The 25,477-nt window shown below is 47.9% G+C and overlaps 1 protein-coding gene across 4 annotated transcripts in view; it reads right to left on the minus strand.

Moving 5' to 3' along the window:
- CARM1 (coactivator associated arginine methyltransferase 1) overlaps positions 1-25,477 on the minus strand; it is a 34,392-nt gene that overhangs the window by 1,815 nt on the left and 7,100 nt on the right. The window contains exons 2-15 of one of the 4 annotated variants that reach the window (XM_073587532.1): positions 25,166-25,288; positions 23,210-23,316; positions 18,803-18,907; positions 18,619-18,729; positions 18,359-18,536; positions 10,731-10,821; positions 10,559-10,640; positions 10,389-10,474; positions 10,218-10,307; positions 9,868-10,005; positions 9,664-9,753; positions 9,475-9,575; positions 7,334-7,486; positions 62-130 (exon numbers count right to left, since the gene is read on the minus strand). In XM_073587532.1, the coding sequence (XP_073443633.1) occupies positions 62-130; positions 7,334-7,486; positions 9,475-9,575; positions 9,664-9,753; positions 9,868-10,005; positions 10,218-10,307; positions 10,389-10,474; positions 10,559-10,640; positions 10,731-10,821; positions 18,359-18,536; positions 18,619-18,729; positions 18,803-18,907; positions 23,210-23,316; positions 25,166-25,288 (1,524 nt within the window). Of the gene's footprint in view, positions 1-61; positions 131-7,333; positions 7,487-9,474; positions 9,588-9,663; positions 9,754-9,867; positions 10,006-10,217; positions 10,308-10,388; positions 10,475-10,558; positions 10,641-10,730; positions 10,822-18,358; positions 18,537-18,618; positions 18,730-18,802; positions 18,908-23,209; positions 23,317-25,165; positions 25,289-25,477 lie in introns of all 4 variants that reach the window. The other 3 variants (XM_073587531.1, XM_073587533.1, XM_073587534.1) reach the window with 3 other exon arrangements.

Raw genomic sequence — 25,477 nt, forward strand, 5'->3', positions numbered from 1 at the left:
TGGGCAGAGAGATGCAGAGACAATATAAAAGGCGGGGGGTATGTCAGCGGTAGGACCTCACCTTGAACAATCCCTGTGCTCATGATAGATCCCATTCTGGAGTGGGTGTGATTAACGATTCCTGTGTTAGCTGCAAGGAAATGGGGGAGGAGGTGGGGATGGAGATGGGAAGGTTATAGGACACACATTTCCCCACAATACCATGACAGTGTAAAGGACTGCAATAATGCAGCGTGGTCCTGAAATCAGACCATAGACTGGCACAGTTTAGTTGTCCAGCGCCATTCACACCCGCAGCAGCACAGATGACATCCCGGGCACTCGTGTCTACAGACGCCACATCATCCACCGATGAGTGCACACAGGACACCCTGCAACGTCCTTATTAGTGATGAGCAAACGTGATCAGATAAGGTGTTATCTGAGCATGCTCGGGCGCTAACTGAGTTATGGCGGTGTGCTCGAATACTATGTTCGAGTCCCCACTGCTGCATGTCTCGTGGCTGTTCAAAAAAGTGCAACACATACAAATATTGCCTAACAAACAGGAAATCACAGCATGCGTTACGGCTCTCGATTATCCACGAGACATGCAGCTGTGGGGACTCAGCTCCCGAGTATTCTCGGGTAACACCTTATCGGTGCACATTCACTCATCACTAGTCCATGTGTGTTAAGCCCAGTCTACTGGGAAGTCTAGCACCACCAACCTGCCATGTCAAAGGGTGAATACCTGTCATATATCAGAGGGAAGACGTGTCCCCAAATCACTAACACCCCATAATATTATTCCTAACTACAAACAGGTGAAGAAATATTCACAAAACAAGTGCAGAACAATTAGATATCCCCCCGTTACACAGGAATAGGTTCTCAAGGTGAAATCTTCCCAGTATGTCAGCCATTCCTCACCAAGGTTATTACAGGGAATCTGACAGCAGGTGTTGGCCATGTAATCTGAGAGCATTGTTTAGAGGCTGAGTGCCTGATTCCAATCATGTGTTACTTACTAGACTGTGCTGCTGATTCAATACAATTAGTGTTTTATCAGCAGGAGATTATCACTGCAGGACTAGCTGTCTTGTGTTTCCTAGTCCTGCTGCTGTGTAACTCCGCTCCTACAGCTTTATTGGCCGTTATTGCACAGTGTACACAGTAAGCTTCCAATCAGTGATGTGGGTGGGGTTACACACAAGTCGGCATCCCGCTGCGAGCGCCGGACTGGTCTCGGCATCCCGCTGCGAGCGCCGGACTGGTCTCGGCATCCCGCTGCGAGCGCCGGACTGGTCTCGGCATCCCGCTGCGAGCGCCGGACTGGTCTCGGCATCCCGCTGCGAGCGCCGGACTGGTCTCGGCATCCCGCTGCGAGCGCCGGACTGGTCTCGGCATCCCGCTGCGAGCGCCGGACTGGTCTCGGCATCCCGCTGCGAGCGCCGGACTGGTCTCGGCATCCCGCTGCGAGCGCCGGACTGGTCTCGGCATCCCGCTGCGAGCGCCGGACTGGTCTCGGCATCCCGCTGCGAGCGCCGGACTGGTCTCGGCATCCCGCTGCGAGCGCCGGACTGGTCTCGGCATCCCGCTGCGAGCGCCGGACTGGTCTCGGCATCCCGCTGCGAGCGCCGGACTGGTCTCGGCATCCCGCTGCGAGCGCCGGACTGGTCTCGGCATCCCGCTGCGAGCGCCGGACTGGTCTCGGCATCCCGCTGCGAGCGCCGGACTGGTCTCGGCATCCCGCTGCGAGCGCCGGACTGGTCTCGGCATCCCGCTGCGAGCGCCGGACTGGTCTCGGCATCCCGCTGCGAGCGCCGGACTGGTCTCGGCATCCCGCTGCGAGCGCCGGACTGGTCTCGGCATCCCGCTGCGAGCGCCGGACTGGTCTCGGCATCCCGCTGCGAGCGCCGGACTGGTCTCGGCATCCCGCTGCGAGCGCCGGACTGGTCTCGGCATCCCGCTGCGAGCGCCGGACTGGTCTCGGCATCCCGCTGCGAGCGCCGGACTGGTCTCGGCATCCCGCTGCGAGCGCCGGACTGGTCTCGGCATCCCGCTGCGAGCGCCGGACTGGTCTCGGCATCCCGCTGCGAGCGCCGGACTGGTCTCGGCATCCCGCTGCGAGCGCCGGACTGGTCTCGGCATCCCGCTGCGAGCGCCGGACTGGTCTCGGCATCCCGCTGCGAGCGCCGGACTGGTCTCGGCATCCCGCTGCGAGCGCCGGACTGGTCTCGGCATCCCGCTGCGAGCGCCGGACTGGTCTCGGCATCCCGCTGCGAGCGCCGGACTGGTCTCGGCATCCCGCTGCGAGCGCCGGACTGGTCTCGGCATCCCGCTGCGAGCGCCGGACTGGTCTCGGCATCCCGCTGCGAGCGCCGGACTGGTCTCGGCATCCCGCTGCGAGCGCCGGACTGGTCTCGGCATCCCGCTGCGAGCGCCGGACTGGTCTCGGCATCCCGCTGCGAGCGCCGGACTGGTCTCGGCATCCCGCTGCGAGCGCCGGACTGGTCTCGGCATCCCGCTGCGAGCGCCGGACTGGTCTCGGCATCCCGCTGCGAGCGCCGGACTGGTCTCGGCATCCCGCTGCGAGCGCCGGACTGGTCTCGGCATCCCTCTGCGAGCGCCGGACTGGTCTCGGCATCCCGCTGCGAGCGCCGGACTGGTCTCGGCATCCCGCTGCGAGCGCCGGACTGGTCTCGGCATCCCGCTGCGAGCGCCGGACTGGTCCACGGATGAATTCTTATAGTACATTTTCTCTAAAACCAAATTTGGGCAGCAAAAACTAGACAACAGGATCCCTTTAAAGGGAGATTCCGCTGAGAAAACTCAGGATAGTTACTTAGGGAGATAACACTGGAGAACCTCTATACAAAACCACCAGGAACTATTGATCCCGTACAGCAGAATATACAGGCTATAAGAAACCACCAGGCTTATATATAATGATTTCCATTGTTAGTCTAGTCACAAATGAAGGGTCAGTGATATGGTTATCGAGTCAGTCTATAGGGGTGAGAACGCCCTGCAGTCACCAGAGAGGTCTGGAGACAGCAGGACCTGGGTGATAATAGTAATGCAGGTGATGGATGGATCAGCTGATGAAAACATGCAATTTTTAAAAGTATCAGAACAGGAAAATCATGGCTACAGGGTGTGTATGGTTTTGCAGCTCAGACTCATCAACTTCAATGGAGCAGCAATACCAGACACCACCCAAATACAAGTGTGGCGCTCTCTGCAAAAAAGCAGCCATGCATCATCCTGGGGAAGATCTTTTAGGCAGTCCTTGTGTTCCATGAAGTCTCCAATGCTCCTCATCAGACAACCGCTGACCTGATCTAAGGACAAGTGGGCATTGACCACAAGTACAGAAGAGGGTACAAGAGTGACAACTCCGGGAAACGGGAATATGGAGGAACGCTAGAGACTCCAGTGGCCCAATGACTCAGGCAAGATGTCATTATCAGGTATGGTAGATGATATCTACTGCTGAATATTAGAGGGTTCAATCACAAGTGAATGCTCCACCTTTGAACATCAATGTGATTTATATTACTGATCCTGAGTTACCTCCTCTATTATACTCCAGAGCTGCACTCACTATTCTGCTGGTGCAGTCACTGTGTACAAAACAGTACTGATCCTGAGTTACATCCTGTATTATACCCCAGAGCTGCACTCACTATTCTGCTGGTGCAGTCACTGTGTACATACAATACATTACTGATCCTGAGTTACATCCTCTATTATACTCCAGAGCTGCACTCACTATTCTGCTGGTGCAGTCACTGTGTACAAAACAGTACTGATCCTGAGTTACATCCTGTATTATACTCCAGAGCTGCACTCACTATTCTGCTGGTGCAGTCACTGTGTACATACATTACATTACTGATCCTGTACTAATCCTGAGTTACATCCTGTATTATATCCCAGAGCTGCATTCACTATTCTGCTGGTGCAGTCACTGTGTACATACATTACTGATTCTGAGTTACACCCTGTATTATACCCCAGAGCTGTGCTCACTATTCTGCTGGTGCAGTCACTGTGTACATACATTACATTACTGATCCTGTACTAATCCTGAGTTACATCCTGTATTATATCCCAGAGCTGCATTCACTATTCTGCTGGTGCAGTCACTGTGTACATACATTACTGATTCCGAGTTACATCCTGTATTATACCCCAGAGCTGTGCTCACTATTCTGCTGGTGCAGTCACTGTGTACATACATTACATTACTGATCCTGTACTAATCCTGAGTTACATCCTGTATTATATCCCAGAGCTGCATTCACTATTCTGCTGGTGCAGTCACTGTGTACATACATTACTGATTCCGAGTTACATCCTGTATTATACCCCAGAGCTGTGCTCACTATTCTGCTGGTGCAGTCACTGTGTACATACATTACATTACTGATCCTGAGTTACATCCTGTATTAGGCCGGTTTCACATTCGCGCTTTTGAGCGCAGCGACGGCCTGCGCACGGCCGCCGCTAAGCCCCGTCCCCTGCCCCCCCTCCACCAGTATCTCCGCCTCCGGGCGCATGACGTTGCATGCGTCCCCTATCTTCATCACAGAGGGCGCAGGCCGTGCGCAGTCTGCGTTTGGCGGCGCATGCGTCCTTTTGACGGTGCGCCGAGCAGCGCCAAACGCAACCTGTTGCATTTTGGTTGTGCTCGGCGCACCGTCAAAAGGACGCATGCGCCGCCAAACGCAGACTGTGCGCAGACTGCACACGGCCTGCGCCCTCTGTGATGAAGATAGGGGACGCATGACGCATGCAACGTCATGCGCCCGGAGGCGGAGATACTGGTGGAGGCGGGGCAGGGGGCGGGGCTTTGCGGCGGCCGTGCGCAGGCCGTCGCTGCGCTCAAGAGCGCGAATGTGAAACCGGCCTTATACTCCAGAGCTGCACTCACTATTCTGCTGGTGCAGTCACTGTGTACATACATTACATTACTGATCCTGAGTTACATTCTGTATTATACCCCAGAGCTGCACTCACTATTCTGCTGGTGCAGTCACTGTGTACATACATTACATTACTGATCCTGTACTAATCCTGAGTTACATACTGTATTATACCCCAGAGCTGCATTCACTATTCTGCTGGTGCAGTCACTGTGTACATACATTACTGATCCATTACATTACTGATCCTGAGTTACATCCTGTATTATACTACAGAGCTGCACTCACTATTCTACTGGTGCATTCACTGTGTACACACATTACATTACTGATCCATTACATTACTGACTCTGAGTTACATTCTGTATTATACCCCAGAGCTGCACTCACTATACTGCTGGTGCAGTCACTGTGTACATACATTACATTACTGATCCTGTACTAATCCTGAGTTACATACTGTATTATACCCCAGAGCTGCATTCACTATTCTGCTGGTGCAGTCACTGTGTACATACATTACATTACTGATCCATTGCATTACTGATCCTGAGTTACATTCTGTATTTTACCCCAGAGCTGCACTCACTATTCTACTGGTGCAGTCACTGTGTACACACATGACATTACTGATCCAGAGTTACATTCTGTATTATACCCCAGAGCTGCACTCACTATTCTACTGGTGCAGTCACTGTGTACACACATTACATTACTGATCCAGAGTTACATCCTGTATTATACCCCAGAGCTGCACTCACTATTCTGCTGATACAGTCCCTTAATACATACTGGTTTTGAGTTATAACCCGCTTTATACTCCAGAGCTGCATTTAAAATTCTGCACATTTCATTGCTGAAATCTCCAAGTATTTCCCCTTCTTGGTCACTGTCTCCCCTCTCCTTTTTTGTGTAATCTTCAAAGTATTTTACAATAAAACCCCCAACCATTCCCTGTACAAAGTTATTTGCATTACAGCAGATTTGTTGATGGTTTCCTATAAGCAGCAGAACTATTATATAGATTGTGTTCAAAGATGGCCATCCACTTTTAGAAACTTTTTTTTTTTAACCCAAACATCTGATTAATAACACAAAGACCTTAGTAATCAATCTTCTTCATGCCACCCAACAAGCACGCTAATGCCAGCGGTTTCTGGGCAGAGCACTAAAGGCCCAGTCTCACTAAGCAATCTCGGTAGCGAGATCGCTGCTGAGTCACAACTTTTGTGACGTAACAGCGATCTCACCAGCGAGATTGCTGTGTGTGACAGCGATCAGCGAGCGGCTCCCCTGCCGGTATCGCTGATCACTGGAAGAAACCTCTGGACATTTCTTTGGTCGCTGGTCTCCCGCTGGCCAGCACGCATCGCTGTGTGTGACAGAGGGAGACCAGCGATCAGGTGTAAAAAATAATAAAAAATATAGTTATTCTCACCTTCCGACGTCCTGTTCAGCCGTCCTGCCTCTCTCCACGCTCCGGTCCCAGTAAGCCTTTGCATGAATGACCGCGAGACTTTGTTATCCCGCGAGACCGTGACATCTCGCGGTCATTCGTGCAAAGGCTTACTGGGACCGGAGCGTGGAGAGAGGCAGGACGGCTGAACAGGACGTCGGAAGGTGAGAATAACTATATTTTTTATTTTGATTCTATTTTTTACAGGATGGCCAGCGATGCCGGGCGCTCGGCATTGCTGTGCTGATCGCTGGTGAAGCTGTCTGTGTGACAGCTCACCAGCGATCACATAGCGACTTACTAGCGATCCTGACACCTTGATATCGGTGTCGGGATCGCTGGTAAGCCGCTTAGTGAGACGGGGCCTTTACAGTAACCTGTCAGACCTGTTTGTCTGGGCACAGTAATGCCGCCCAGCTGACTAATGGCATCGGTGCCATCATGTGGCGTTTCACCCTGTGTTATTAATCAGTTATTTTCATAATGTAAGTTTAGTGAAGGAAAGCAGATCACAAATGCAATGGTTATTACTGGGACTAGTGTGGACCCCATCGCTGTACCCCATTAGTCCCTATGCCCCGACTGCAGATATTTGGCAGCGTAACCTGCTGAGGTCCCTCTTCCAGTAAGGACATTACATTAGGGCACAGGTTAATAACGAGGTGCAGTCTTGGATTATTGCCTCCATTTCTGTGGCTGATGGACCAGATGATGTTAATGGGTTAAATGCTCCTGAGAGGTGGTGGGCGATTTAATGGCTGATGAAATGGACCACTTGGGGGTAGTTTAGTCATATTAAGGACTGTTAAAAATTTAGCATTTGCCATACATTATCCCGTGACTGACATGCAGCAAGAAGACATTTCTGTCTTAAAAAAACTTAAAAAAAAAAAAAAACATTAAAAACAAGCTGCTGCAAATGAGGGGAGGGGTAGTTATGAGAGAATGGAAGTTGTAGTATTACTGGAGTTTCCGTGTGTCAGGTCTTGGGGCTCCGGGCGCAGAGATGCAGGAGTACACGCGACTGCTGGCTGCTCACCTAGAGGGATGAGGTTACTGTGACTGATGCCTGAGCTTCCAGCTATAACACTGCTGAGATCGTAAGCCGTGGGCATTCCTGACGGGAGGAGGAACAGAAGAAAGTAAGGGATCACACAAGGTACAACCAATGGTACGGCAACACATGACTTGTCAATTGAGATGCACGTTACTAAGGAAAATGCCCCATTTAAGTGATGCTATATTACTAGGATATCACTTAAAGGGTTAATACCACACCTTCATAAAGTGGTGCAGTTGGATAGTGCTTATAATTAGTGCACTTTTGCTATTTACTGCTTATTAAAATTCTCAGCCATTCTTGAGATATTAACACTTTGTTGTTGTTTACAGCTAGTTGCCTTGGAGACCGACCACCGCTGATAGACAAACCACGAGCAGTGCTTGAAAGATCTTTTCCATTAAGCTGTTTTTAAGAGCCGATTTGAAGGTGGCCAGCATCGCTGGAGTGCACAGTTACTTTTAATCCTTGCCAGCTTCAGAGTAGGGCTTACAAAGCTGGAAAGCGGCGGTGGTCGGGAGGCAACGACCTGTTAAAAAGAAAAGTGTTAATATCTAAAGAACGGTTGAGAATTTTAATAAGCAGAAAATTGCAAAAGTGCTTGTTTTTACCAGCTCTATCCAACTATGAAGGCAGGCATAAACTTCCACTGGGTTAGGCTAGTTTCACACTAGCGTTTGGAGGCGCAGCGGATGCTCGCCGTGAAGCTCCGCCCTCTGCCGCGCCTCCTCCGGTCAGCTCCGTCTATGACGCTGCATGCGACCTGCGTACCCTATCTTTAGCATTGGGTACGCAGACCGTGCGCTGGTATGCTTTTGCATAGGGTACGCAGGTCGCATGCAGCGTCATAGGCGGAGCTGACCGGAGGAGGAGCGACAGGGGGCGGAGCTTCACGGCAAGCATCCGCTGCGCCCCCAAACGCTAGTGTGAAACTAGCCTTAGTGGTAACATTGCACTGGATACGTGGTAAGTAGCTGATCCCGCTCTACCAGGAGACCGGGGCTTCAGAACACCGGTACTTGGTAATCTTTGGAGCTCCGTTCCTGTGATTGCTAGGGGTCCCAGTATTTGGGATAAGGTTTCATGAACCTTGTGAGGGAGTGATCACCTACAACGTTAAGTTTAACCTTTTAATGATTACTGGGGGTCTGACCCATGGATCCTGAGAATAAAGAGACTACTGCAGTGAATCCACTCCATTTTTTTCCCTCCACTTCACAGCATCACTCCAAACTCTGATGTGAATGGCACTGCAGTGGGGGGCTGTGCAATGGGGCTTCTTCATCCTCAGGAATTGGTGGAGGTCAAGCTATCATGGTGCCGCTGACTACCGCATTAAAGAGAATCTTTCACCTCATTTTTGGCCTAAGAGATGCGGCCACCTCCATCAGGGGCTTATCTACAGCATTGTGTAATGTTATAGATAAGCCCCCCCCGATGAAACCTGAAAGATAAGAAAAACGAGTTAGATTATACTCACCGGGGGGCGTAGTCCCCATCTTCTAGCTAAGACGTCCTCCTTTTTACTTCTGTCGCAGCTCATGCGCAGGTGTACTATATCAGCCCTGTTGAGGGCAGAGTAAATTACTGCAGTGTGCAGGCGCCGGGAAAGGTCAGAGAGGTCCGGCGCCTGCGCACTGCAGGACTCTGCTCTGCCCTCAATAGGGCAGATATAGTACACTTGTGCAGGAGACAAGGGAGAAGCAAGGAGGAGGACGTCATTGCTAGAAAATGGGAGGCACCGGACAGGACCGCGACACCCACCGGACAGGACCACGCCCCCTGGTGAGTATAATCTAACTCATTTTTCTTATCTTTCAGGTTACATCGGGGGCTCATCTACAGCGTTACAGAATACTATAGATAAGCCCCTGATGGCGGTGGCCGCATCTCATAGGCCAAAAATGAGGTGACAGATTCCCTTTAAGAGGTGTTGATAAAGTCCCGTCAGGAGCCTGCCAGTCGTGCACCCGTCGACGGGACAGAACCGTTGTTGTCCATTTGCTGACGCAGTAGAGAATGAAGAGCCCCCCATAATCACTTACCTCCCATGCCCATCCCCGTGTTCATAGTATAGGCTCCACCCGTATTCCACATGTTCTCAGAAGGGGACGAGTAGTGTGAGCCGGGCGGAGGGGACGGCGTGCTGCCGGTGTACCTGCAAAATAGAGGCACACTACTACACTGCAAAAGTAGACAGAGCTGAATACGGGAGGATGGATGCAGCAACCAACCTAAAGAAGGGATTCTTCAGATCCAGCAGATTACTTGATTTGGATCCAGTCTGATCCACCTGAGCAACAATACTGATATCATAGCTCTGCCTGCAAGGAAGAAGAGGAGTTAAAAAAAAAAGCGGCCATGAAACTAAACACCACGCGTGACGGACAACGGCGGGAGGGGGGAACAAAAAAAAATATATAAACTATGTCTCCTACCTCTTATTAGCAATGAGCATAACTGTTCCCGACAGAGTATCTCCAGCTTTGGTGAACAGCGGGGACTGCAGGAGGCAGCGCACCTGGTACCAATGGGTGAGGGGTTCGGTGGGAGCCGTGGACAGCCAGACGGTCATTCTAGGGGGAGAGAAGAAAAGAGAGCAATTTCAACCTAAATTTTTCAGACACGTCCTGATCGAAAATTTTGGAAAACTATATAAACACCGCCAGTGATTCTACCACACAGGTCTGAATCACCACAAAGCCCCAGCGATTAGCTGCAGCGGTGACATCAAAGGGTGGCTGCAGGGAAGTAAGGAGAAGATTCCTCCTTACTGCGTTTTGCTTACATGGATCCAATGAAAGCCACATCGAACCAGAAGGCCAGGCCGTGCACCAGGCCGGAGTGCATCATGTGGAAGGAGAAGGGGATCTCTATCCTGAGAGGGAGACAATACAATTAATACCGCCAACAATCAACCAGTCACAACCAGCGCCGGCGCCACATCACGCTTTCCTACCTGTGCAAATCGGTCTCTTTGGCATCCAAGAAATTCACTGTATATTTCACAGATTTGGCCATCAGGATTCTAATATCGAAGGTGTCCTGCAGAGGAGTGCGGAGAGGACACGGTCAGCGGGGAGAAGAAAAACAGCCTCGACCACGAGCTGCGCCAGTCTCATCACTTACCACAACCGGCTGCTTAAAGTACTCGTCCACCGCAGCTCCACGCAGAGCCGAGAGGTCCACACCGTGGAAAGATGGCTGATACCTGCACACGAGGGGAAAGAAGAAGCAGAAGCTTTGGGATGGGTCAAAAGACTACAGCAGAAAATTACTGCAGAAGCGGCAGAAAACTCACCAGAAGTTGGCTTTTGTAAACTGTTCCATGTAGAGCTGCTCATCTGTAAATGGCGCCAGGTGAACGTCTCCGATCGTAGGGAACATATTACCTGGAGGAGGGTCAGAACACCGCAAAACTCAATGACCAAGGTAATATAGTAGTTATATTCTTGTACATAGGGAGCAGTATTATAGTAGTTACAGTGCCTACAAGTAGTATTCAACCCCCTGCAGATTTAGCAGGTTTACACATTCGGAATTAACTTGGCATTGTGACATTTGGACTGTAGATCAGCCTGGAAGTGTGAAATGCACTGCAGCAAAAAAGAATGTTATTTCTTTAATTTTTTTTTTAAATTGTGAAAAGTTTATTCAGAGGGTCATTTATTATTCAACCCCTCAAACCACCAGAATTCTGTTTGGTTCCCCTAAAGTATTAAGAAGTATTTCAGGCACAAAGAACAATGAGCTTCACATGTTTGGATTAATTATCTCTTTTTCCAGCCTTTTCTGACTATTTAAGACCCTCCGCAAACTTGTGAACAGCACTCATACATGGTCAACATGGGAAAGACAAAGGAGCATTCCAAGGCCATCAGAGACAAGATCGTGGAGGGTCACAAGGCTGGCAAGGGGTACAAAACCCTTTCCAAGGAGTTGGGCCTACCTGTCTCCACTGTTGGGAGCATCATCCGGAAGTGGAAGGCTTATGGAACTACTTTTAGCCTTCCACGGCCTGGACAGCCTTTGAAAGTTTCCTCCCGTGCCGAGGCCAGGCTTGTCCGAAGAGTCAAGGCTAACCCAAGGACAACAAGGAAGGAGCTCCGGGAAGATCTCATGGCAGTGGGGACATTGGTTTCAGTCAATACCATAAGTAACGTACTCCACCGCAATGGTCTCCGTTCCAGACGAGCCCGTAAGGTACCTTTACTTTCAAAGCGTCATGTCAAGGCTCGTCTACAGTTTGCTCATGATCACTTGGAGGACTCTGAGACAGACTGGTTCAAGGTTCTCTGGTCTGATGAGACCAAGATCGAGATCTTTGGTGCCAACCACACACGTGACGTTTGGAGACTGGATGGCACTGCATACGACCCCAAGAATACCATCCCTACAGTCATTGCAGAAATGACGTGGAAGTGCAATAAGGACTGCGCTTGCTTCTGGTAGAGTAAAGGGTTCTTTATTCAGCCAACGCGTTTCCTGAGCCTGCTGGCTCACTTCATCAGGGCAGATTACATTGGAAGACAGTGAGACATACTTATAGAGAAAAAAGGGAAGAAAGTTCCAGCGCTAGGAATGGAAAATTAAAAATCCATTTTATTGTGCCAATGCATATTAAAATTCCAGCAGGTACAGCATATCAGTCAGATGACTGCAGAACAACGCGTTTCGACGCCTCAGGTCTTAATCATGTTCATGATTAAGACCTGAGGCGTCGAAACGCGTTGTTCTGCAGTCATCCGACTGATATGCTGTACCTGCTGGAATTTTAATATGCATTGGCACAATAAAATGGATTTTTAATTTTCCATTCCTAGCGCTGGAACTTTCTTCCCTTTTTTCTACTATTGATTGACTGCCTAGTCAAATCCGTGCGCAGGATTTGGATCCTACCAGCAAGGCAGTGCGGTGAGCTGGATTAATCTGTTCTTTTACTCTATAAAGAAAAAAGGCGCCAATACAGGGTCAAACAGAATCAGCAAAGGTCAAAGAAAATACAAAAAAACAAACAATGAAACTTTATTACAAGCATAAAAAACACAACAATAAAAGTATATATAGAAAAGGAAAAAATAAAAATATGTAAAAGTACAAAAAATTAAAATATAAAACAGAGTGCTATGGATCACGGGGTTAAAACATGGCTGTAGTTAAAAAAAGGTGAGTCCTCAAGGGGTATTAGAACCTGGCTCATAAAATGCAAATGGAAGGTATTAGTCCACTAGACCATTAAGCTTGACTGTGGTGGTGTGAAGAATTAATTGAGGGGTTGTTTGTCACTTTATTTAGAAAAAAAAAAAAAAATAAAAGTAAAGGTCAAAAATGGTAAAGAATAAAAACAATGAAATTTAATCACAAACATAGAAAACACAACAATAAGAGTCTATATAGAAAAGAAAAAATAAAATTATGTAAAAGTACAAAAAATATGAAACAGAGTGCTAAGGATCACGAGGTTGAAACATGGCTATTGTTAAAAAAGGTGAGTCCTCAAGGGGTATTAGAACCTGGCTCATGAAGTGCAGACTATGAAGTGCAAATGTAAGGTATTAGTCCACTAGACCATTAAGCTTGACTGTGGTGGTGTGAAGAATAAATCTTTTCCCCCTCTTCTATCAAATAAAAGCATCATTGATAATATTGAGGCCATAGGGACCAATTGTCTTTAATTTATAAATCCAATAGACCTCTTTTCTATTCAGTGCTTGGGTTCTATTGGAAACGTGTTCAGGGATGTGTTCTATAGGAAAAATGATGGCTTTAGAAAAATCTCTTTGGTGAAATAAATCAAAGTGACGTGACAAACCGTGTTTTTGATACCCAGTTTTAGTGTTGTGTCTATGGGAATTCATTCTACAGTGAAGGGGTTGTGTGGTTCTGCCAACATACAATTTAGGACAAGGACAAAGGATGACATAGATGACAAAGGAAGACACACAGGACAGGTGGTTAGTGATGGTGAATTTTTCTGAGGTGAATGGATGTGAAAAGATGAATGTATTATGAGCAATATTACTGCATAGGCTGCACCTGGGTTTCAGGCATCTGAAAATGCCTGGTGTCAAGCCAGTGCAGTTATCAGGAGTACACTGGGTCAATCTGCTAGGGGCCAGATGGTTTTTTAGTGATCTGGCCTTCCTAAAAGTGACAGTAGGTCTATCAGGCAGAACTTTATTGAGTATTGGATCTTTTTTGATAATATACCAGAGGTCACCTAACATATTTTTTATCTCTTTATGTTGGGAGTTATAAGTAGTGATGAAGTTGGCCTGATAGTTATCATGTGCATCCTTTTCTTTAGATCTCTCACTTAAAAGAGTTTGCTGATTAAAATTTTTAAAAACATTATTAAAAGTAGAATGTACCAATTGGGAGGGGTATTTTTGAGCAAGGAATCTTCCCTTGAGGACCTCAGCTTGATTATTAAAATCCTCGTCCTCTGTGCAATTCTTTCGGATTCTCTGAAATTGATTATGAGGGATGTTAAAAAGCCATTTGGAATAGTGGCTACTCTTAAAATGGACATAACTATTGGAGTCAACTTTCTTAAAAAAGGTTTTGGTATGAATTTTGGAATTTTTTATAAAAAAAGTGATATCAAGAAAGTCCATCTGGGTATTACTAATGTGGGGGGTAAATTCCAAACCCCATGTGTTATTTTGTATAGAAGAAATAAAAGCATCTTATGCTAATCTTTTTATGGGGGTCTTTGAGAATGCTTTTATTACTATTGATTCATTTTTAGAGGGTATTGTTTTATATAGAAGATACATTGATGATTTATTCTTAATCCTGGACACCAGTCACGTTTCAGTTGATGCTTTTATTTCTTGATATCACTTTTTTAATAAAAAATTCCAAAATTCATACCAAAACCTTTAAGAAAGTTGACTCCAATAGTTATGTCCATTTTAAGAGTAGCCACTATTCCAAATGGCTTATAACATCCCTCATAATCAATTTCAGAGAATCAGAAAGAATTGCACAGAGGACGAGGATTTTAATAATCAAGCTGAGGTCCTCAAGGGAAGATTCCTTGCTCAAAAATACCCCTCCCAATTGGTACATTCTACTTTTAATAATGTTTTTAAAAATTTTAATCAGCAAACTCTTTTAAGTGAGAGATCTAAAGAAAAGGATGCACATGATAACTATCAGGCCAACTTCATCACTACTTATAACTCCCAACATAAAGAGATAAAAAATATGTTAGGTGACCTCTGGTATATTATCAAAAAAGATCCAATACTCAATAAAGTTCTGCCTGATAGACCTACTGTCACTTTTAGGAAGGCCAGATCACTAAAAAACCATCTGGCCCCTAGCAGATTGACCCAGTGTACTCCTGATAACTGCACTGGCTTGACACCAGGCATTTTCAGATGCCTGAAACCCAGGTGCAGCCTATGCAGTAATATTGCTCATAATACATTCATCTTTTCACATCCATTCACCTCAGAAAAATTCACCATCACTAACCACCTGTCCTGTGTGTCTTCCTTTGTCATCTATGTCATCCTTTGTCCTTGTCCTAAATTGTATGTTGGCAGAACCACACAACCCCTTCACTGTAGAATGAACTCTCATAGACACAACACTAAAACTGGGTATCAAAAACACGGTTTGTCACGTCACTTTGATTTATTTCACCAAAGAGATTTTTCTAAAGCTATCATTTTTCCTATAGAACACATCCCTGAACACGTTTCCAATAGAACCCAAGCACTGAATAGAAAAGAGGTCTATTGGATTTATAAATTAAAGACAATTGGTCCCTATGGCCTCAATATTATCAATGATGCTTTTGTTTGATAGAAGAGGTGGAAAGGATTTATTCTTCACACCACCACAGTCAAGCTTAATGGTCTAGTGGACTAATACCTTACATTTGCACTTCATAGTCTGCACTTGCACTTCATGAGCCAGGTTCTAATACCCCTTGAGGACTCAACTTTTTTAACTATAGCCATGTTTCAACCTCGTGATCCTTAGCACTCTGTTTCATATTTTTTGTACTTTTACATAATTTTATTTTTTCTTTTCTATATAGACTCTTATTGTTGTTTTCTATGTTTGTGATTAAATTTCATTGTTTTTATTCTTTACCATTTTTGACCTTTACTTATATTTTTTTTTTTTCTAAATAAAGTGACAAACAACCCCTCAATTTATTCTTCACACCACCACAGTCAAGCTTAATGGTCTAGTGGACTAATACCTTCCATTTGCATTTTATGAGCCAGGTTCTAATACCCCTTGAGGACTCACCTTTTTTAACTACAGCCATGTTTTAACCCCGTGATCCATAGCACTCCGTTTTATATTTTAATTTTTTTGTACTTTTACATATTTTTATTTTTTCCTTTTCTATATATACTTTTATTGTTGTGTTTTTTATGCTTGTAATAAAGTTTCATTGTTTGTTTTTTTTTGTTTTTTTTTTCTTTGACCTTTGCTGATTCTGTTTGACCCTGTATTGGCGCCTTTTTTCTCTATAAGTATGTCTCACTGTCTTCCAATGTAATCTGCCCTGATGAAGTGAGCCAGCAGGCTCAGGAAACGCGTTGGCTGAATAAAGAACCCTTTACTCTACCAGAAGCAACCGCAGTCCTTATTGCACTTCCACGTCATTTCTGCACTTGTGTCCTAGGACCCTGTGCAAACTTGCTGCTGCTTCTCAAGCGTTCATGGGTGTTGTGACTTCCTCACAACCCCAATAGGTGAGCACCTTCCCTACTGTTCCACAATTTTAATTGTTTTATACGGATTTCACACAGTGGATGCGCCCTGTATCTCTCCTTTTATCCCTACAGTCAAGCATGGTGGTGGCAGCATCATGCTGTGGGGCTGTTTCTCAGCCAAGGGGCCTGGCCATCTGGTCCGCATCCATGGGAAGATGGATAGCACGGCCTACCTGGAGATTTTGGCCAAGAACCTCCGCTCCTCCATCAAGGATCTTAAGATGGGTCGTCATTTCATCTTCCAACAAGACAACGACCCAAAGCACACAGCCAACAAAACCAAGGCCTGGTTCAAGAGGCAAAAAATCAAGGTGTTGGAGTGGCCTAGTCAGTCTCCTGACCTTAACCCAATTGAAAACTTGTGGAAGGAGCTCAAGATTAAAGTCCACATGAGACACCCAAAGAACCTAGATAACTTGGAGAAGATCTGCATGGAGGAGTGGGCCAAGATAACTCCAGAGACCTGTGCCGGCCTGATCAGGTCTTATAAAAGACGATTATTAGCTGTAATTGCAAACAAGGGTTATTCCACAAAATATTAAACCTAGGGGTTGAATAATAATTGACCCACACTTGTTTGTTTAAAATTTAACTGAGCAACATAACTTTTTGGTTTGTAAGATTTATGCATCTGTTAATAAATCCTGCTCTTGTGTGAAGTTTGAAGACTCTAACTTATTTGCATCTTATCAAACCTGCTAAATCTGCAGGGGGTTGAATACTACTTGTAGGCACTGTATATTCTTGTACATAGGGAGCAGTATTATAGTAGTTATATTCTTGTACATAGGGAACAGTATTACAGTAGTTATATTCTTGTACATAGGGGCAGTATTATAGTAGTTATATTCTTGTACATCGGGGGCAGTATTATAGTAGTTATATTCTTGTACATCGGGGGCAGTATTATAGTAGTTATATTCTTGTACATCGGGGGCAGTATTATAGTAGTTATATTCTTGTACATCGGGGGCAGTATTATAGTAGTTATATTCTTGTACATCGGGAGCAGTATTATAGTAGTTATATTCTTGTACATAGGGGGCAGTATTATAGTAGTTATATTCTTGTACATAGGGGGCAGTATTATAGTAGTTATATTCTTGTACATAGGGGCAGTATTATAGTATATTCTTGTACATAGGGGGCAGTATTATAGTATATTCTTGTACATAGGGGGCAGTATTATAGTATATTCTTGTACATAGGGGGCAGTATTATAGTAGTTATATTCTTGTACATAGGGGGCAGTATTATAGTAGTTATATTCTTGTACATAGGGGGCAGTATTATAGTAGTTATATTCTTGTACATAGGGGGCAGTATTATAGTAGTTATATTCTTGTACATAGGAGCAGTATTATAGTAGTTATATTCTTGTACATAGGGGGCAGTATTATAGTAGTTATATTCTTGTACATAGGGGGCAGTATTATAGTAGTTATATTCTTGTACATGGAGCAGTATTAAAGTAGTTATATTCTTGTACATAGGGGGCAGTATTATAGTAGTTATATTCTTGCACATAGGAGCAGTATTATAGTAGTTATATTCTTGTACATAGGGGCAGTATTATAGTAGTTATATTCTTGCACATAGGAGCAGTATTATAGTAGTTATATTCTTGTACATAGGAGCAGTATTATAGTAGTTATGTTCTTGTACATAGGGGGCAGTATTATAGTAGTTATGTTCTTGTACATAGGGGGCAGTATTATAGTAGTTATATTCTTGTACATAGGGGGCAGTATTATAGTAGTTATATTCTTGTACATAGGGGGCAGTATCATAGTATATTCTTGTACATAGGGGGCAGTATTATAGTAGTTATATTCTTGTACATAGGAGCAGTATTATAGTAGTTATATTCTTGTACATAGGGGGCAGTATTATAGTAGTTATATTCTTGTACATGGAGCAGTATTATAGTAGCTATATTCTTGTACATGGAGCAGTATTATAGTAGCTATATTCTTGTACATGGAGCAGTATTATAGTAGTGATATTCTTGTATATAGGGGCAGTATTATATTAGTTATATTCTTGTACATAGTGGCAGTATTATAGTAGTTATATTCTTGTACATAGGAGCAGTAATATAGTAGTTACATTCTTGAACACAGGAGGTGGTAGTAGCCGATATCCTTTAGATGGTGTTTGTGGGTTTTTTTTTGCATCTTACCATTGGGTTTAAGGAATTTCTTTGCATGCAGGTAACTCTCCAGCATCCGCTCATTGAAGAGCATGTATCCCATGGGCTCAGATATGATAATATCCACCTGCTCTGGGAGAGACACTTCCTCCACCTTCCCTGGGATGACGATTATACGATCAGTCAGGTTGTTACTCTTTACCAGCAGCTGTGATGGACAGGAGATTAATGATGAGGCCGGGCACCACACTCCCGCACGCTCCCTGTGTACCCGCCCGTACTCCGCTCACCTCAGCGTGCTGCGCCATGGTGCTCGCTTCCACAGCATACACCTTACGAGCGCCGGCCTGAACTGCAAAGAAGGACAGGATCCCTGAACCGCAGCCAACATCCAAGACGACCTAACATAGGGGAGAGTGTAAGCGTATTCAGGAAGCAATTGCCAGCTCTTGTGGTCGGTGGCCCGCTGCTCACCTTGTCCCTGAAGTCTGTATGGTTTTGCAGGATGGCTCTTTGATAAGTGCCGGTTCTGACGTAATCTTGCATCATGTTCTGCTGCTGTGACAGGTAGCCATAGAACTGCGGGAGAAGACGCGAGACATCAATGTCAACACCTTTACGAGGATGACGAGGGTACAGACCCCAGTATATCTATTCTTCCGACAGGTATGTCCATCCACCCAGCTCTCCTGCTGTCTGTCTATGAAGGACACACAGTGCGTCACCCAGCTTTGCACATAGACTTGCCTCTGCACCTAGCATTCACATGGTATGTCCATCCACCCAGCTCTCCTGCTGTCTGTCTATGAAGGACACACAGTGCGTCACCCAGCTTTGCACATAGACTTGCCTCTGCACCTAGCATTCACATGGTATGCCTTTCAGCTAACCCCAGCTTACCCCAGTGTTATTTATGACCTTGTTTACTCTGGCTTGATCATATACATCTGGTCCACTCTTAATTGTCTGGCCAAGATGAGCAGAGACCACTCCTCTCTGCTTCACACCTGACTGCACTTAGTTGTACATATATTGCAGAGTACAAGTCTGCATAGACTTCAGTCTGCATTGTGATTGCTATAAGTGTGTGCTAGAAGTGTGAAGATTAATTTAAGAATTAAAACCAGAAATGAACTGAAGGTAACTGGACACAGTCACTGTAAACAATGTTTCTGTTTGTTTTCACTTTCACCCCAATAATCCTTCACTTTCTGCTAATTCCCCTAATCCCTACTCCTAGTAAGGAACTGTTCATCTCTTCTTCAATCCTCCCCATCCACCTCACCTCCGCCTCAAAACTGTTCCTTAACATACAATCCTCTGTCTCCAAACACAGACAGCCCCCTCATGCCCTCTCCTGCTCCCACCTGGTAACACTTTCTCTGCTCCTTCTCACTGCTGGCGATATCTCCCCAAATCCTGGTCCTCCTCACCACATTCCCACAGTCATTTCTACCTCCCATCCACGCTCTATCACAACCTTCCGTAACCTCTCCAACCTTATACCCATTCACCCAGCCCCCGCTTCCCCAGTCCCACTAACAGGAGCTCTGTGGAACGCTCGCTCTGTCTGCAACAAGCTTTCCTACATCCATGATCTTTTTGTTACTACCAAACTCTCCTTCCTCGCCATCACCGAAACCTGGCTCACCCCTTCTGACACAGCCTCTCCTGCTGCACTTTCGTATGGCGGCTTCCACCTTTCTCACACCCCCCGCCCCAGCAGCAAACATGGTGGAGGAGTTGGTTTTCTCCTGTCAGATACCTGCTCCTTCACCCCAATCCCACTGCCACCCTCTGTTACCCTCCCTTCCTTTGAGGTGCACTCTGTGCGCATCTACTCCCCCTCCAACCTCCAACTGGCTGTCATCTACCGCCCCCCAGGGCCAGCCACCACCTTCTTTGACCACTTCACCACCTGGTTACTTCATTTCCTTTCCGCGGACATCCCTACTATCATGGGCGACTTCAACATCCCCATTGACACTTCCCTCTCAGCTGCCACTAAACTTCTATCTCTCACTTCCTCCTTCGGCCTCACTCAATGGTCTTCTACAGCCACCCACAAAGATGGCCACACACTGGACCTCATCTTCACCCGCCTCTGCTCCCTATCTAACCTCTCTAACTCACCTCTTCCTCTCTCTGACCACAACCTGCTCACATTCTCCTCCCTCTTCACTCCATGTCTACAATCCCCACCCCACAAACTTTCACACCCTCGCAGGAATCTTAAACACCTTGACCTACACTCATTCTCCGAATCCCTCCTCCCTCTTACAGATATAAGTTCCTTACACAATGCGGATGACGCTGCCGCTCTATATAACACCACAATAGCTGTAGCTTTGGAATCCGCTGCCCCACTTACACATACCAAAACTCGCAAAATCAACAGACAGCCCTGGCACACCAGCCTGACCAAAGAGCTGAGGCGAGCTTCCAGGGCTGCTGAGCGCAGATGGAAAAGATCCCACTCCAACGAGCATTTCATCGCATTCAAACAGTCCCTCACTACTTTCAAGACCACACTCGCCACAGCTAAACAAACCTACTTCTCATCTCTCATATCCTCCCTGTCTCACAACCCTAAACAGTTATTCAACACCTTCAATTCTCTCCTCCGCCCCCCAGCACCTCCTCCCTCCCCACTCATCTCAGCTGAAGACTTGCCTCATTTTTCAAGCAGAAAATTGATAACATCAGGGACAGTTTTGGTCAACAACCCCCAGAGCCCTTCCTCCCGACTTCCCAGCCCTCCACCTTCAAAACCAACTTCTCCACCATTACAGAAGATCGACTCTCCACTCTACTCTCAAGATCACATCTCACCACCTGTGCACTCGACCCGATCCCATCCCACTTCATCCCAAACCTCACCACAGTCTTCATCCCAACCCTAACCCATCTCTTCAACCTATCACTAACAACTGGTGTTTTCCCCTCAAGCTTTAAACATGCCTCCATCACACCTATCCTCAAAAAGCCCTCTCTTGACCCATCCTCTGTATCTAGCTATCGCCCTATATCACTTCTCCCATACGCCTCCAAGCTACTGGAACAACACGTCTACCTTGAACTGTCCTCCCATCTCTCTTCTTGCTCCCTCTTCGACCGCTTACAATCTGGCTTCCGGTCACACCACTCCACTGAAACTGCCCTTACTAAGGTCACCAATGACCTCTTAACTGCCAAGAGCAAGCGACACTACTCTGTCCTCCTCCTCCTGGACCTGTCGGCTGCCTTTGACACAGTGGACCATTCCCTATTATTACAGACCCTCTCATCCCTCGGCATCACAGACTTGGCCCTCTCCTGGATCTCATCATACCTAACAGACCGGACATTCAGCGTCTCCCACTCACACACCACCTCCTCACCTCGCCCCCTATCTGTCGGAGTCCCACAAGGTTCAGTCCTAGGGCCCCTGCTGTTCTCTATTTACACCTTTGGCCTGGGACAGCTCATAGAATCTCATGGCTTTCAGTATCATCTTTATGCTGATGACACACAGATCTACATCTCTGGACCAGATATCACCTCCCTACTAACCAGAATCCCTCAATGTCTGTCCACTATTTCATCCTTCTTCTCCACTAGATATCTGAAACTCAACATGGACAAAACAGAATTCATCATCTTTCCCCCATCTCACGTGACCCCCCCTACGAACCTATCAATTACAGTAAATGACTGCCCACTCTCCCCAGTCCCACAAGCTCGCTGCCTCGGAGTAATCCTTGATGCTGATCTCTCCTTCAAACCACATATTCAAACCCTTTCCACTTCCTGCCAATTCAACTCAAAAATATTTCACGCATCCGTTCATTCCTCACCCAAGAATCTGCAAAAACCCTAGTCCATGCCCTCATCATCTCTCGCCTTGACTACTGCAACCTCATGCTCTGCGGCCTCCCCTCAAACACTCTCGCACCCCTCCAATCTATTCTAAACTCTGCTGCCCGACTAATCCACCTGTCCCCCCGCTATTCCCCAGCTTCTCCCCTCTGTCAATCCCTTCACTGGCTCCCAATTGCCCAGAGACTCCATTACAAAACCCTAACCATGACATACAAAGCCATCCACAACCTGTCTCCTCCATACATCTGTGACCTCGTCTCCCGGTACTTTCCTGCACGCAACCTCCGATCCTCACAAGATCTCCTTCTCTACTCCCCTCTTATCTCCTCTTCCCACAATCGCATACAAGATTTCTCTCGCGCATCACCCCTACTCTGGAACTCTCTACCACAACATATCAGACTCTCACCTACCATCGAAACCTTCAAAAAGAGCCTGAAGACCCACCTCTTCCGACAAGCCTATAACCTGCAGTAACCACCGATCGACCAAACCGCTGCACGACCAGCTCTACCCTCGCCTACTGTATTATCACCCATCCCTTGAAGATTGTGAGCCCTCGCGGGCAGGGTCCTCTCTCCTCCTGTACCAGTTATGACTTGTATTGTTTAAGATTATTGTACTTGTTTTTATGTATACCCCCCTCACATGTAAAGCGCCATGGAATAAATGGCGCTATAACAATAAATAATAATAATAATAATAATAATAATAATAATAATAATATCCCAGCCATATGGCACCAATGACTATTCGGAGGTGACCCTTTATGGGGGTATTCTGCACATAGGTGATAACATAATCTGGGACCTCCACCGGTCACTAAACCCAAGCACTTGTGTCCTCCATTCCAGTACGCTTCATTATGCTACAGGAGTAAATACAGATATATGAAGGTTCATATAACGGAGTACTTTATGCTCTTGGGGCAGATGGGTGCGGCATTATCTAAAGATCTGCAGCGGGAACCAACTGGATCGAAAACACTGACCAATGCGCATCTCATCTACAGAACAATACCTGGAAGTACTGCACAGCCGAGGACTCCTCCGTGCGCTCGCTGAAGACGCTTTTGTCGCCAGATGATCTCCGGCAGGACTTGATGATATTGTAAAATGAACAGAAGTCTATAGGGAGATAAGGAGAGAGCGATGAGTGCACATGTGGTAGGGCGGTATGCAACATGGATCCTACATATGGTTGTGTCAGTGGAAGGGCCATGGTTCTGTATGGGGGTGCTCACCGGTGCGTGGTGCTGCAGGGAGGGGGTGCTCACCGATGCGTGGTGCTGCAGGGAGGGGGGGGTGCTCACCGTCACGTGGTGCTGAAGGGGGGGGTGGGTGCTCACCGGTGCGTGGTGCTGCGTGGAGGGTGGGTGCTCACCGGTGCGTGGTGCTGCGTGGAGGGTGGGTGCTCACCGGTGCGTGGTGCTGCGTGGAGGGTGGGTGCTCACCGGTGCGTGGTGCTGCAGGGAGGGTGGGTGCTCACCGGTGCGTGGTGCTGCAGGGAGGGTGGGTGCTCACCGGTGCGTGGTGCTGCAGGGAGGGTGGGTGCTCACCGGTGCGTGGTGCTGCAGGGAGGGTGGGTGCTCACCGGTGCATGGTGCTGCAGGGAGGGTGGGTGCTCACCGGTGCATGGTGCTGCAGGGAGGGTGGGTGCTCACCGGTGCATGGTGCTGCAGGGAGGGTGGGTGCTCACCGGTGCATGGTGCTGCAGGGAGGGTGGGTGCTCACCGGTGCATGGTGCTGCAGGGAGGGTGGGTGCTCACCGGTGCATGGTGCTGCAGGGAGGGTGGGTGCTCACCGGTGCATGGTGCTGCAGGGAGGGTGGGTGCTCACCGGTGCATGGTGCTGCAGGGAGGGTGGGTGCTCACCGGTGCATGGTGCTGCAGGGAGGGTGGGTGCTCACCGGTGCATGGTGCTGCAGGGAGGGTGGGTGCTCACCGGTGCATGGTGCTGCAGGGAGGGTGGGTGCTCACCGGTGCATGGTGCTGCAGGGAGGGTGGGTGCTCACCGGTGCATGGTGCTGCAGGGAGGGTGGGTGCTCACCGGTGCATGGTGCTGCAGGGAGGGTGGGTGCTCACCGGTGCATGGTGCTGCAGGGAGGGTGGGTGCTCACCGGTGCATGGTGCTGCAGGGAGGGTGGGTGCTCACCGGTGCATGGTGCTGCAGGGAGGGTGGGTGCTCACCGGTGCATGGTGCTGCAGGGAGGGTGGGTGCTCACCGGTGCATGGTGCTGCAGGGAGGGTGGGTGCTCACCGGTGCATGGTGCTGCAGGGAGGGTGGGTGCTCACCGGTGCATGGTGCTGCAGGGAGGGTGGGTGCTCACCGGTGCGTGGTGCTGCGGGGAGGGGGGGTGATCACCGATGCGTGGTGCTGCGGGGAGGGGGGGTGATCACCGATGCGTGGTGCTGCGGGGAGGGGGGGTGCTCACCGGTGCGTGGTGCTGCGGGGAGGGGGGGGGTGCTCACCGGTGCATGGTGCTGCAGGGAGGGTGCTCACCGATGCGTGGTGCTGCAGGGAGGGTGGGTGCTCACCGGTGCGTGGTGCTGCAGGGAGGGTGGGTGCTCACCGGTGCGTGGTGCTGTATAGAGTGGTGCTAACTGGTGTGTGGTGCTGCAATGGGGGGGGGGGGTGCAGCGAGGGTGGGTGCTCACCGATGCGTGGTGATGCAGGGAGGGGGTGTTTACTGATGCGTGGTGCTGCAGGGAGGGTGCTAACTGGTGTGTGGTGCTCACTATGGGATCAGGAGCTGTCTTGCATACAAAGGTCCCCCGTCCCCCCCCCCGCAGCCTATTATGCACAAATGCATATATAGTGTCTGATCCCCCCTCGCTTTTGTTACCATCCTACTAACTGGTCACTAGGTGGCGCCGCTTGGTTCTGCAGGAAGTCTTGTGGAAATGTTCAGAAATGAGCTATTTATAAGCCAGAAATATAAATTCGAGCAAAAAGGAGCCAGGCGGAAAGGACGCACCTGCCGGGGTGGCGAACTGAACCAGGACGCTGTTACAGCCCAGGGTGACGATGAAGGATTGCTTCCCCACACGGCTGCACTCTGTCTCTGGACTGACCGTGCACTTGAACACGCAGACATTTTCTGGGAGAGACGAAAAAAATAAAGGAAAGGAGGGTTATACAGTCCCGATGGGATCTTGCAACCTTTTATAGTTAAAGCATCACTTTCCCCTGTACCGGACCCCAGGACCGAATCCTGATCTAATCAGGTATATAGGGGCTGCCGGCCACTGTGACCACCATCATCTCGCCCTGGTGTTCCCCATACTTG

This window comes from Dendrobates tinctorius, unplaced genomic scaffold (assembly GCF_039654945.1).
Source record: "Dendrobates tinctorius isolate UK_male_01 unplaced genomic scaffold, ASM3965494v1 ptg000099l, whole genome shotgun sequence".
Classification (NCBI taxonomy): domain Eukaryota; kingdom Metazoa; phylum Chordata; class Amphibia; order Anura; family Dendrobatidae; genus Dendrobates; species Dendrobates tinctorius.